Source organism: Notechis scutatus, chromosome Z (assembly GCF_049901735.1).
Source record: "Notechis scutatus isolate UNSWTSFEM ecotype Mainland chromosome Z, rNotScu1.2, whole genome shotgun sequence".
Lineage (NCBI taxonomy): Eukaryota > Metazoa > Chordata > Lepidosauria > Squamata > Elapidae > Notechis > Notechis scutatus.
The window spans coordinates 35,127,684-35,143,017 of NC_142025.1; the positions used below are offsets into that span (position 1 = coordinate 35,127,684).

At 35.3% G+C, this 15,334-nt stretch overlaps 1 protein-coding gene across 1 annotated transcript in view; it reads right to left on the reverse strand.

Annotated features, from left to right (window-relative positions):
• DNAH11 (dynein axonemal heavy chain 11) overlaps positions 1-15,334 on the reverse strand; it is a 195,441-nt gene that overhangs the window by 111,219 nt on the left and 68,888 nt on the right. The window contains exons 36-43 of the mRNA XM_087948111.1: positions 14,666-14,804; positions 12,709-12,801; positions 11,948-12,142; positions 9,782-9,859; positions 8,650-8,782; positions 7,566-7,693; positions 5,719-5,867; positions 4,515-4,665 (exon numbers count right to left, since the gene is read on the reverse strand). Of these exons, the coding sequence (XP_087804237.1) occupies positions 4,515-4,665; positions 5,719-5,867; positions 7,566-7,693; positions 8,650-8,782; positions 9,782-9,859; positions 11,948-12,142; positions 12,709-12,801; positions 14,666-14,804 (1,066 nt within the window). The remainder of the gene's footprint in view (positions 1-4,514; positions 4,666-5,718; positions 5,868-7,565; positions 7,694-8,649; positions 8,783-9,781; positions 9,860-11,947; positions 12,143-12,708; positions 12,802-14,665; positions 14,805-15,334) is intronic.

Below are 15,334 nucleotides of genomic sequence, written 5' to 3' on the forward strand. Positions count from 1 at the left end.
AACGAAACTAAGGCGCAAGGATTCTTTCAGCACCCAAGGCAAGGCGAGCCGAGCGACTGTCCCGAAGCCGTCCCGAAGCGAAGCCCATCGACAAAGGTACAAAGGAGGAGTTGAAGGTGGCGGGGAGAAGCAGGGGACGGCTGGCTGGCCGGTCGCTCGGCTCGCCTTGCCTTGTCATGCGTGCTGATGCCAGTACCGGGCCGTGGATCATTTTGTGATGCCGGTACCGGGCCGCGGCACAAAAAAGGTTGGGGGCCACTGTTATAGATGATAAGGCAAGCATAAGTAAATGGCATATAAACAAAGAAATTATACCATAAGAAAGTAGATTATTGAGCTTAATTACATGCAATATTCAAATTAATTTCATGCAAAACATATTAAACTTTTTCTTTTCCTCTCAGCGTGAAGGAATGAAAAGCAAAGAGATAGTGAGAATAACGGCATAAAGATCCTGACACTATACTGTTATATGCAACCTGTGGCCTTGAACCTTTCTAAGATTGCATCACTGGATTCAATAGTAATTTGCCAGTTTTCTGCGGTAGTCCGTTTTCCAAAACACAAATGTATGTGTTATACTTTTAGCAGGATAATTCAGTTTTCAGTTTAAAATGCCAAACCCCAAGATACTGGGAATCACTGTGTAAATTGAGCAGCTACATTAATTTGTTTATGTAAATAAATAAACATTTTACATGCAAAATTACAGTTCTCCACTTTCTAATAATTTATTCTTTCATAATGATAATGAAACTGTCAGAGCCCTTTTTATAAAAATGAAGTCTGTCTTTTTAAAAAAATCCTGTTTATGTTCAGAGAACATTAAACACCTCCAAAATGGGGAGGGGGGGATTCTTTACACCTAATGAGCACCAACAGAAAAGAGGTTGCATGACTGAATGCAGGAGCTTTTTTAAAATAGTCAAGTAAATCATCCTCTGGCAATTGGTTCCATAACTGTATAATTATATTATTCTATTGTAATACTACATACACCATAATAAGAGTTTTTTTCCCTTACAGTCTGAAATAAGTATACATGGTTGCTACTATACATCATAGATTGAAATGGATTATCTCAATCCCTATCAGTCAAGACAGAAACAGCATTGGTTGCACTTTTGGATGATCTCTGGCAGGAGTGGGATGGGGATAGTGCATCCATCCTTGCTCTACTTGATCTCTTGGCCGATACCATCGACTATGGTATTCTCCTGGAGTGGCTTCGGGGGATATGCTATCCTGGTTCACTTCCTTCCTCAGCAGCTGCTTGCAGTCAGTGTTGGTAGGAAGGGAAAGATCCATCCCTTTCCCTGCTTTGCGGGGTGCTACAGGGCTTGGTACTCTCTCTACTCCTGTTCAACATTTATATGAATCCTCTGAGTAAGATCATCCATCACCATGGACTGAGGTATCACCAATAACCCTCTCGCACTGTGTGGAGGCTGTTAGGGGTTTGATTGAAACTAAACCCTGGTAAGACCGAGTGGCTCTAGGTTTGGGGTTCGTTGGCTCAGGGAGAATTGCCATCTTTGGTCCTGGATGGGTAGCACTACCTCAAATAGACCCTGTGCGTAATCTGAAGGTTCTCCTGGACTCACAGCTCATGCTCAAAGAAGAGGTGATGGTAGTGGCCAGGAGGGCCTTCGTGCAACTGTGGGTTGTGCACCAGTTACACCCTTTCCTGGACAAACAACCCCTACTCACAGTCACCCATGCCTTAGTCACTTCCCATCTTGACTATCACAATGTGCTCTACATGGGGCTGCCCTTGAAAAGCACCCGGAGGCTCCAGTTACTGCAAAATTCAGTGGCCCGCATGGTTTTGTGCAGACCCTGGTGTGCACATGTATCACCTCTCCTGCGGGAGCTGCATTGGCTGCCAATTTGCTTCCAGGTGCAATTCAAGGTGCTGGTTGTCACCTTTAAAGCCCTTCATGGCTTGGGACCAGGTTATCTGAGGGACTGTCTCTTGCCTGTTACATCTACCTGACCCATCAGAACAGGGAGGCAGGGAACGTTGCGGGTCTCATCCCTGAGGGAGATACACCTGGTGGGACCCAGAAGAAGGGCCTTCTCTGTGATGGCTCCCTCTCTCTGGAACATCATCCCCCTCCGAGATTAGAACGGCTCCCACTCTAATACTCTTCTGGAAAGTGCTGAAGATCTGGTTCTGCCAGCGGACCTGGGGAACCCAAAGAGGGATGGAACCCATTAAATGGCTTATGTGATTTGCTGTCACTGGGGTGGGAGGTGGGGGATGATTTTATTATATTAATTTATTTAATTCTTCTTACTAGTTTTTCTATGTTAAATCTGGTTTTATACCTTGTAAGATGCCTTGAGTCACCATGGACAAATAGGTAGCAATATAAATCCAATAAATAAATAAATACATACATACATAAATACACAAATATATAAAATAGATAACATGATTTATGTCATTCTGCCTTTCAGAGAATTCCCAGAGCATTATACAAAAGGATAATAAAAATATTGCTTTATTAAACAAAAAAAACCCATAACTAAATAAAATCAACTATCTTAAAAGAAATGTACTCTTTTTGTCCTGCAAACCAGAGGTGGTATTTAGCAGGTTCTGACCAGTTCTGGAGAACCGGTAGCAGAAATTTTGAGTAGGTCGGAGAACTGGCAAATCCCACCTCTGACTGGAGATTTTACAGTATCCTTCCACGGCCATGCTCACCAAGCCACGCCCACAGAACCAATATTTTAAAAAAATTGAATCCCACCACTGCTTCAAATTGCCTAATGAACAGACATATTTACTAAAAACAATGGGATCAAATGTATTACCCTTGACAGAATGGTAATTGGTGGCACTGCCACTGAGATGATTTACTCCTGACTCCCAGACTATAAACTGCATCTCAGCTAGGCCCTCACAGATCATGAGTGGAAATGAACTGAAGGAATATTTGCCAACTGAAGCTTGCCTTTAATATCATCTATACATCTCAGGACACATTAGAATAAAAGACAAACCCTATATTTCACCCTTTTTCTAGTGCTTCCTCAGGTTGAGAATTAATTATTCATGATATCCCACCTTATCTGGATTCAGTTTTAATTTTCTAGCCCTCGTACCATTCATTAATTCCTAAAGAGAGTTATTGATGATTTAAAGCAGTGGTCCCCAACCTTTTTTGTACCAGGGACCAGTTTCAAGCACACTTTTTCAAGGATGGGGGGGGGAGAATCCGAGTTTGGTGGTTTGCTTGCAGACGTTTCATTACCTGACTAGGTAACATCTGATGTTGTTACCTAGTCGGGTAATAAAAGCGTCTGCCAGCAAAACCACCAAGTTCAGGGAGCGCCTCGGCCCTGCCCCCTCAGCCCCATCCCTCAGGTGTCTCCCTCCCTCCCTCAGGTGTCTGCCTCATTCCTCTCTCAGTCACTCTCTCGCTGCTCCACCAGCCCAGGAAGAAACTGCTTCAAAGAAGCCGGGGGTGGCTTTTCCTGTTGCCGCAGCTCCTCCAAAGAACCCGTTTACCCCCACCCCGCCCACCGCGCGGGTTCAACCCAGTGCTCCGTTCTGCCTGCCTGCCTGCCTGCCTTTGTTTTGGAGCAGCTTTGGCTGATAAAAAGAGGCAAATAGTTATTATTCTCAGCCGAAGCTGCTCCCAACCAGACAGGCAGGCAGGCAGAACGGAGCACTGAATTGAAGCGCGCACAGGCGGGCGGGGTGGGGGTAAACAGGTGCTTCGGAGGAGCTGCGGCGACAGGAAAAGCCAACCCCCGGCTTCTTTGAAGCAGTTTCTTCCTGGGCTGGTGGAGCAGCGAGAGAGCGACTGAGAGAGGAACGAGGCGGGAGGAAACCGGCTGCTGAGCCAGAGAGCAGGACAGGCTTCGGTTGCTTCCTCCCTCCCCTTCTTTCATTTGTGTCCTTGATCCCCGATCCCAGCAGCATTCACCGAAGGCAAAGAAAGCCGCCATTTTTTAAAATTCTTTTTTCTTTGCGGCCCGGTACAGAGTGCTCCACGGTGGTTGAGGACCCCTGATTTAAAGGATTTCCTTAGATTCAAGACACCATAGCTTAAATTTCTGGATTACCATTCCAAGAGCTTTATGTAAGATGTCATCAGAGGAGGAAGTCAAGAACCTGGCAGAACGACATAGCCTGGATATTTATATGAGTGTTACCAAAGAGAAACCTCTAATAGTCATTTTGGAGAGGTAGTAATGATGTAGGAATATAGATTTTATAACCAGAAGGCACTTGGACTCTTCAGGTGGATATGATGATGGGCACATTTTTATTTAGAATGAAAAAAATATATCCATTTTCTACCTGTTTGATTCTAAACTTTTATAATTTCCTATCAAAAGATATTTTACATATGCGTACAATATGGTTTTACTGCAAATTTTCTATAACCATTAGGATAGGATAGTTCTCAATAAAAAGTACTTCCCTATTTGTAAATAATTTTATTACTTAACTATGAATCACCATTAATTAAATCTGATTCAGTGAAAAATCATACCTGCACAATGCTATTCTCAGATATTGGAATTATAGTTTTAAAGTTTGTTCTGAGTTGATCCAAACATGGAGGAACATATTTATCAAAGAGAATAGTCAAATTTGCTTTTTCAGATTGATCTGTCCTTGATTCTATCCAGCTTGCAACATATCTGGAAAAGAAAACCCAGTGATTTCTCCCAAGATACGTGTGTCACTATACAGAGGCTATCAACCATTTTCCATATTAGGAAGGAAGAAGGACATTTCTTCATATGTATTATTGATAAATGCATATGATAGATATTAATATTATCTATACTAACCAAATATTACCTGGTTCTTAAAGTATTTCTGGTAATCCCTATCAGAATACTTTAAGTCTAAGCGCTAAGTATTCACATGTGTCTTTTGGATGTTGTTCAGTGTCTTTCTGACTTAATTCTTAAAACAATGATTTAAATTGAAAAAAAGTTAATGGAAAATTGGCATGCTGCAAAACAAATTGCATACTCTAGAATTATATGTATGTAAATGAATATTTACATGTAGGTCTTATTGGTTATTCCTGAGAAAAACACAACAATGGCTCCAAAGGATACATTGTTCATTTGCCCAAAAACAGGGCAAAATTCATCCAAGAACTAGAATCTTGGAAGGTTAGAGAGAATAGTTGCAAGTTTCCTCACATTCAGCAAAGGAACAATTTTGTTAATATATAAACTCTTCTATGGCTGCAATTTTATTAAGTATCCCTGACATGGTCTGAATATTTCAGATATCTCAAGTCTGCCATTGAGTGTTTCAGCAATCAAGACAATATTGAATAAATTTCTGATTTTCAATAATACTGGAATATGTTTTAAAGAGAATCATAGGCAGCACAATACATGTAAATGAATGCATATAATTTAGTCTGTTGAAATATTAATGATCTGCTTTTCAAATAAAAAGCTTTAAGCAGTAGCAACTTATGTCAATAATTTTATAATTATAATTATTTTATAATATATAAAATATATTTTATATATTTTACAATATACAATAACAATTATAATATATAATAACAATAATGCTGATCAGAGAAGCAGAAATAGGTCATAAAGAAGAAACCCCCAAAAGTAATTTGGATAACGATTGCCTTGGTTTATTATCTGGTGACATTGCATATTTCACATTAAAATGAAAAGCTCTTATGCAAGAATAAGTTAGTAAAGATTACGTACGGATTCCAACCAAGATCCTGTGGATTCACATACAAAATTCCTGCTCTTGACACTGTAGCAGGGGTGGCTGTTTTCAAATGGTGTATCTCAAATAGCAGTCTCATTGATGGTGTCAAAGGAATCCGTTCATTGCTGGCAAGTGTCAGCACCTACGAGTGTGTAGAGTAGAGTAATGTTACCCTCACAATAGAACCCACTGCATTCATTTTTATAGTAATCTAAAAATATGTTTCTGATTTATTTTATATTGCTCAGTTCATGTCTGAGGATCCATTAATAAATCCAATACATTGTGAGTTCATAAATCCCAATCACTTAAAAGAACGCTATCAAATTCTTAGGGAAGAATATAACAGAAGTTCAGTTTTAAGGTTAAATATTTGAAAAAACAAAATTAGTTGTACATGATGTGTAATCATTTTATTTAAAAGATTGTCAATCTCTACATAGAAAAAAAATATAATTTACATAAAATATATTGTCTCTACACATATAGATATATACCAGCAATAGACAAACTAGTGTTGTTCAGATGTTCTTCAGATCACTTAGAATCTCTTGTGTTTGATTATACTGGTTAAAATCACTAGGAACTAAAGTAGTAAACCTCTGGTGTATTTCTGACAACAGATTCTTGATCTGTGCAAAAGGATTGATTTTCAAGAGAACTTCCAGAGGGGGAAAAAATGATAGATTGAAGATGGCTCTGCAAAAAAGCAGAACAATGTATTGTCTGAGCCAATGAGTAACCTCACCCCTTTCCTAAGAGGTCTGTAGGGGGCGTGCATAAGCGCACCAACGTGCCTACCGTCCCTGTCCTATTGTTTCTTTTATTTTTCTTATATGTACCCATTTCATGTATTCATAACTACGTACATACTTATACCTATTATCTTGTAAGCGATTGACAAATCAAATAAATATCATAAAAATAAACATCATAAAACTCATCTCTTGGAATTTTTCCAGATAAATAGAGGGAAGATCACCCACAGGTGCTCTGGACAGTTGCGGAGTTACGGACAGTATGAGGACACCTAACTTACCCATTTCCCTAACCCTTTTCAGACTTTTGCTGATACTTTTGCTGAAGTGATGTTTTATGGATTTATTTATTGGTAAGAGATGATATACAGGATAAAAAGATCATTAGCTGTTAGTTGAAAGAATTTTTTGCTTACATGTCTTGAGATGAAGGTTGCAAGTCATTTCGTTATATATTTCTTTTCTTTTTCTTTACTACATCCATACTTTTTCTTTCTATTCTATATCTGTTTTTGTTTTCTTTTGCATTTTTCTTTCTATTCTTCTTTTAGTTTGTATTACTTTTTAGAATTGCAATTATAATCTTTAATACAATTATTTTTTAAAACAAGGATAAATTTCTAAGTCATGGAAAATCTTGAATTCCTACCGGTTCAACATATTAGAAGAGGATTTGGACGTATATACATCTTCATTCCCTTTCCTTTTCTGACTAGTACCAGTATTGGGATATAATTTAATTGCAGAAATTAATGTTAATAAGCTTAATTAACAAGTTCAGTTTCCAGCACCGGACTCATAAAACTCAGGGTTGTTTTACCTCAGTTTAGTTTTTATTCAATGCAGAATAACAAGCATAATATCTTAGTTTATTAGTTTTTTTTTTAAAAAATGCAATTACTCAAGTGTAATGAGAAACCATTATCAACAAATATTTCTAACTGGCTCTTCTGGTACATCACAGAAAAGAAAGTATATTTTAATGAATCTCAATCACATATAGAAACCATTTAATGTGTGGTGGTAATAAAAGAAAATAAACGTTAAAGAAAAAAAATGAAAATGCATTTTCTTATGCTCACCTTGTTATCATCCATAACAGTATTGAGCGATTCAATCCACATAGGATCTATATCTCCATCTAAGACAATCCATTTTGGCCAATTATGGCTCATATTTGCTTGTTCTCTCAAAAGAGAGGAAAAGAGTCCTGAGAAATGTGTGTAAATAGATTTTGATAATAATATTTAAATGACAAAAAGCAAAAGTTTCTTTCTCAGATGCAAAAGAATCTAAAAATGCATATAACTGTTTTTATGCATGCACGTGAGTGTTACTAAAGTTTCTTTTAAATGTATACTTTATTTGGAGCAAGATCAACAATTGTAATCCTGGATGTCTAGGTTAAGTAATTCTACAGTGGCTAAAATAAAATTATATCGCCTGTCTAGTTGTGTATCACAATATAATTAGCATTGATTATATTAGCACAAGATTATATTAGCATGCAGATACATCCAGGTAAAACGGACACCAAGGAAAGAACATATGGGGTATGCAGAAGGTATCAGATAAGAAATCTAATGATCTACATACAAAGAAAAAACATTTCAGACATTTGAAAGACAATATTTTCCTATATGAAGTATTCAATAATATGCAATTTCAGATGCACCATCTAAAAGAGGATTTTTATCTGTAGCATCGTTGATAGCATCATTTATAAATGGAATATAGTAACTGTTTTTTCTATGCTGAAGTTTGTTTTACATAATATTTTCCTTGGCTTTTATTTCTATTCATTTATTGATAAAATTAAAAACTAGCAAGTAAAAAAACAGAATGTCATGGAGTAAAGTCTTTTAGCATGCTACTTATATAAGTACACAAAAGTAATGTGATTTTTCTTTACAGAGAAACAAAACATAAGCATAGTCTCTATTGATCTGTGATAGGAAATAGAAATGTTAGAAATCTGTATTCTGATATTTATCCTGGGTATTTTGAACATGTTTGTCCTGACAGAATTTGGGGTGAATTTTTACCCAACACATCATACTGGCTAACAATTAAGAGTAGCTGGGATCCAACGCAACTAGAGAACACCAAATTGGGGGAGCTGGTATAAAAGTCACAATAATAACTATTGTAAAGTTTTTCACTTGCCATCTTTCCATTCTCTTGTAGCATGATGTATGAACCCAAAGAGCTCATCAGTAGTCACAGCCTTAGGGTTCAAATCATTCCAAACAGGCTTCTGCTTCATGATCATATAAGTCTTATTCAGGGTTTTCAGAATCTGTTAAGTAAAAGAAAAAGAAAACTGAACCTTAATTTTTTGCGGAAAGTGTTTTTTTAATATAAATACGAGCACTTCTATAAAATCTCAAGTATAGTGCTTTGATCTTTGCACTGTATTTCAGAGGCTGGTTTTTTAAGGACTTCAAGAGATATTCTAGAAGTCTTCAAGAGAAAACTTTTCCCCACAAATCTAAAATTGCAGAATTATTAATTCTATACCTTCTAGTTTACTCATGATTGTTTTTTATTCACATCTGCCAAAATTATTTCTGTTCACATTTTAAAAGTGGTTCAATAATTTGCAAGGTTAGAAATAACAATGGGGTAAAAACAATTGTGCGTATTAGTTTCACTTTGAGAATAAGCAAGAATAATGGGGAAATGACAAACATAATGAGAATTGTTCTTCAGAAAAATCAAAGAGAACCCATAAATTAAAATTTAGTAAACTTTCACTTCCCCTAAAAAGTAACCCTAAATTGTTAATATCCCTGATCTGCCTTTCTATTTTTCATTAATTAATTAATTAATTGGCTGCTCATTCACCTTGTAACTGTGAATAGCAGTCTACCATCTAAAAATAAATACAGTTACAAATGGCAATTAAAACATGCAGTCTATGCTCAAATAATTATGAAAACAATTTAAAACAGGCTTATTGAACCTTCTAGTTCAATACATGAGGCAAGAGCTAGATCTTCAATGCCTTACAAAGAACAACTCATAAGAGCTCTTGAATCAAAAGATGTTAGAAGGATCCACCCCCAAAGAAACACTTTTTTATTTGATTTTTCCCTAGATAGCCTGAATCCCAAAAGGAAAAAAAAAAGAATTATTTCCTTATCAAGATTAGCTTGATCATACACTGGAATTTCATATTAACGCAAAAATATGGATGGACATAGCTGATGTGAAAGCAAGTGATGTTTTCCAATTTACCTGGAAAATAATATTTTCAATGAAATAATAGTTGAAATTAGGAAGGATATACTTGTACCTTGCTTTTTCCTGTTCCTGCATTTCCCACTACAAAGACAGAATGACGCACTGCCAGCAATTCCTCGAGCTGAACAACCTGCCATAATAATATAATAATATTAATATTAATAATAGTAATTATAATAGCAGCAGCAGCAACAACAACAACAACAACAAAACATTGGCATGGCTTAAGAGAGGAACCATCAAGAAAGAAATGGAAGGTTTAATACTTCCTGCTCCAGAACAAGCACTACAAACTAATGCCATGAAAGCAAAGATACAAAAATCCACTGACAATCCAAACTGCCTACTTTGCAATGACAAAGTTGAAACTGTTTCATGCTTAATATGTTACTGCAGCAAAATCGCACAAACGGACTACAAAGCTAGACATGATCAAGTTGCTAAATTAATCCACTGGTCATTGTGTAAAAAATATGCTCTACCTGTATCTGAAAAGTCATGGGAATATAAAGTGGAAAAAGTTGTTGAAAATGAAATGGTTAAGATCTTGTGGGACTTTCAAATACAGATGGATCGCCATTTGGAACACAACATGCCAGATATTATGGTAGTTGAGGGCCAAAGCATACAATTTATTGATATCACTCTACCAGGAGACCACCAGAGTCAAAGAAAAAGAACTGGAAAAATCATGAAATATCGCGACCTGGCTATCAAAACTACACAGTTATGGATGAAACATTGAACAGTGATACCCATTGTCATTGGGGCACTTGGTACCATGTCCAAGAATTTTACAAAACACATCAAGAAATTGCAGCTTTCTGCAATAACACCAGCAGAACTGCAAAAATCTGCGGTATTCATAACATCATACATTTTAAGAAAATACTTTGTTAACACCTAGGATGCTGGCAGTAACCCGTATCAACCATCAGCACCAGTCAATTATATTTGTGATGCATTTTTAAATGTTCAGTTGGCTGAGTTTCATGTTTAATGAATAAAATAGCTGATGATGATGATGATGATGATGATGATGATGATGATAATAAATAATAATAATAATAATAATAATAATAATAATAATAATAATAATAATTAATAATAATAATAATAATAATAATAATAATAATAATAATAATAATAATAATAATAATAATAATAATAATATGCCTAAGGGGTTTTTCTCCCACATCAACTAAGAAGACATTAATTTTTCTTCCTTTAGTAAACCATTCCCTTAGTAAACCATTCTCCTTTGTACTCAGGAAATGAAAATGTTGCTTTGTACAAATAATGGTCCAAAATCCCTCGATAAAGTACAGTACCAATTAGCTTCAATGGCTAATGAAGTCATCAAAATGTTTTATGATTTTAATTGTTAATAAATTTGTACACTGGCCAGAATTATACTTCATTAGATAGGATAAATAAATAAATGAAATTAAAGGCAAAACAAATAAATTTGAATTTGGAGAGCTGCTATAAAAATGTGAGATTAAATGAGAGCCACACCTAGCAATACCAGTCTCCTGGGATTCCTGTAGGTTTGTTTTTACTGACTTAATGGAAAGAAGATGAATCCTAGGTCAATTATAGTAGTGGCCAAACTACTGCACTTTGGGTACTTTCTACAGTATAATGTGGTTGCTATCTCATTGGGCTTTCAAAAGCCAGATCTAAATTGGATGATAATTTTGCTGCTTCACTTTTGTTATTGATACTTACCTATTCATACTACAGGCAAAGTTGATTGTCATTATATATATTGGGGAAAGAGTTTTAATGTGGATCCTATATCAGAAATTCATTCTGCTTTTTTCTTTTTTTCTCCTCAAGCAAGAGAACAAAGCAGACAACTGACAATCCTTAATGAAGTAATATTTCCATGTTTGTACTGTATTAAAGTTAACACTGGTAGTTAAGTACCAGCAGTACTAAATTATTTAAAAACAAACAGAATAGGGGCAGGAATTGCATTTCTATGGCAAATTGGTGGATGTGAGACATTTTATGGTAATATCCTTATACTATAATTAACACTGAATTACTAACATACAGTACTGCTAGTGAAAGACTAACATTTTAAGGATACTATGAGAATGCATTAAGGTCAGTAAGGATAACTTCATACTCAGCATAACATGTCTGCAATTATTGTGATTTAATTTTTTTACAGACTGTAATTAAAAGCAATGGATTTTTTTTTTTTTACTTTCAGAATGAAGGTCTCCTCAGGCTGTAAGTGAAGCTCCAGGGTAGATTGTTTAACCATCTGTTCAAATTGCAAGTCCCTTTTCCTTGGAACATCCAGAGCTGGAAAGAGGTCACTAATTAAGCCCATGAAAATGGGGATATCATCTGTCACTATCCTAGGCAAATTGAAGTCCCTCAAGGCTCGCATAAGTATCTGGAAAAGGCAGTAAACATTATTGTACTTAGAAAGCTTCTGATCAATTTCATGGTCAAATATACTTTGAAGAAAAAGGCTGTTTAAAATCCAATTAAAGGGAAATTGTGATTCAATCTGTTGTAAGAAGAAGTATGTGTATGCATGTGTAAGAATCTCAGCAGTTACACTGCAACTTCCTAAGGAGGAGGCAGCATATTCCAGTGAGGTGCTAAATACAATATGGGGGAGGGAGAAAAATGCTCAGGGTAGCCACACTCTAGAGGTGCATCTATTAGGGAGTAGGTTATAACTTTAGTCTAGTGAGATTCTGTCTATTAGATGTAACAAATACAGAATTGGACTAGACTGGATTTTACCATGTTATCTTTTGGGCACCACGGATGTTATTATCAAAGACAAACTGAAAGGCTAATCTGGTGTTGTCTCTTATGTGTAGGAAAATAATTCCCTGTCAGGATAGCCATAGCGAAACGCCTGTGTGGGAATTTGCAAACTTCAGTGCCAACATGCTTGGATTTTGGGAAGTAGTTTTATGAAGTATATCTTTGCATCATGTTGCATACCTGGTCTTCAGGTCTAGTCTTATCTCCTCGCTTCAGAGACCCAGCAACTACCAAGACAGATTTAATAGCCCGAAGACCCCAATCATAATGATCCTATGATGAGATATATTCAGGAAATGTTAAAAAATCATTTTCCAAATCTACTAACTTGTTCATAATATATTTTTAAAAACTAGAAAATAAGTTATATTAGTCTTTTTTGAAAGCATACATTTCTATACCAGTGGTCTATGATAGGATAAAATTTTGAAATAAAATATTTAGTTATTCAGATCTAAACTGATTCAGTTTAATCAATAAAATAATCAGGTATAATAAAATATATAAAATAGTTATAGTGATAAATATAAAATAGTTATAGTGATAAATATAGATAATCTGGTAGCAGTAAGGAAAATGCATATTTAGTGATTCATATATTAACTGCTGCTAGAATTGTATTTGCACAAAGTTGGCAGAGTGTAGAGATACCTACAGATGAGAATGTGATTAGGAAACTATTAGAATGTGCACAAATGAATAGATTAATGTTAGCAATTAAGGAGAAAGAGCAAACTGAATATTATCTGATATGGGCTCTATTTTATCAATAGTTAAATAACAAAAATGGGAGTTAGAAACAGAGAAACAAAAATAAAGAAGATCTGTTAAAAGAGATAAGTAAATATTATGACTAGTATGTTGAATATTACTATTTTAATATTGTGGAATTAATATATTGAATATTACTATTTTAATATTGTAGAATATCAATGTAATGAATGATGTTGCAAATTTTGATTATTGTTCAACAAAGATATTTGTACCCAGACAACACACTGTTCAAATGAAGGTGGAATTATTATATTCAAAATTAAAAAATGTTATTAAAACATATTTTAAAATAGTTATAGTGATAAATATAGAAGCTCTAGTAGCATCTGACTTATAAGATAATACTTCCCTACTCTGTTCAGTTTAATTTTCAATAAGATATAATAAAATTTTTAGGAAGCTAATTATTTTCCATTCCAAAAAATCAAATGAATGCACACCACATTTCTACACATAGAAAAGAGGGAAGGAGACAGGTACAATAAAAATGTGTATATACAACAAAAAGTACATGTACAAAAAAAAATGCATGAAAGAACATTAACGTTGGACTAAACACTCTACTTTTGATACTGCACATTCACATTGTTTTCTAAATTCACATTTTATTGTTAGCTAACAAATAAAACATTAATTTAGAAAACAATGTGAATTGTTTCCTAAATCCTTTGTAAGTATAGAGGAGACATGAGGGTAGTTTGATTAAGGCATCAGGCTAAAAAACAGGAGATAGTGAGTTCTAGTCCTGCCTTGGGCTTAAAGCCAGCTGGATGACCTTGGGCTAGTCACACTCTCTTAGGAAGAAGGCAATGACAAACCACTGTTGAAAAACCTTTTCAAGAAAACTGCAGTGACATGTCTTCAAGAATCAGGAAAAAATAAATAAAAGAAAAAGAAAAAAGGAGGAGCCATACTGTGCCACACCAACAGCTTATTTAATATAATATCCCATTTGGACAACCAAATATAGAAGTTTAGAAGGACATGAATGCTCTAGGAAATTGATTGTCATAATTATATTTTGTGATGGTGAAGTTCAGAAGATATCAAGTAGAGTTGTGAAGAAATATTTTCCCTTAATTAACCTACAATTAACATTGGTTAACCTTGGGTTCTAATATTGAATATGACAGTAAGAGGAAAAACCTCTCTGTGGTCACTTTCTTCATGCTATGCCATTGAAAAAAAATTGACATTTAAAGAACAAATCCAAATAGTTTTAACCAGAAGTATTTTGATAGCTTTATAAGACTCTCTTGACTTATTAATGCAGCAAGTTGGATATACAAAGATAAAACATTATTTGCTTTAAAAAATATTAATTAGGTTTGTTGAGGCACAAGGTCAAAAAGATCTTACTTACCTGCTTGGAGACAAGCTCTTTACAAAGAGTATACAGGGTAACAAACTTTCTGGCTAAGAACCGTGCATCAATAAACCCTTCAGCAACCAGCATTATTTCACAGATTAGTTCAATGTCAGGGACCACCATTGCACAGGGTCTAAAAACAAAAACAAAAAATACATTAAACTAAAATCAGAGACTATAATATGAACATAATGAGAACAAGAAAAGTAACTTCTTCACCTGCCTGTCTTACTGGATCCAGTAGAATGGGCATGTTATGGATGGGGGTTTGCATTGAACCCCCATCAATAACATGCCTGTTCTCATCTCTGGGAGAAAGCCAGTGCAGCCTTTCCCCCAGAAATGAGATTAGCCCCTCATCATTCCTGAACTTTCGAATATCTTTCAAGACCTGATTTTGTAGCAGAACTGTAGAAGAACAAGAATGGTTGAACTTGTGATAAAGCTTCACTGTTTTTAATATCCCTCTGCCTGTTATTATCTTTTCTTATTAAGCTCTGCTTTTATAGTTTTTTTATACTTTAAACAATTATTATATACAGGTTTTAGGTAATGGTTGTTTTATATTTGTTGTTTTTTGGTACTGTTGTCTGCTGCCCAGAGTCACCTTCTCTGAGATGGGCAGCATTTAAATTAGATAGACAGACAGACAGACAGACAGAT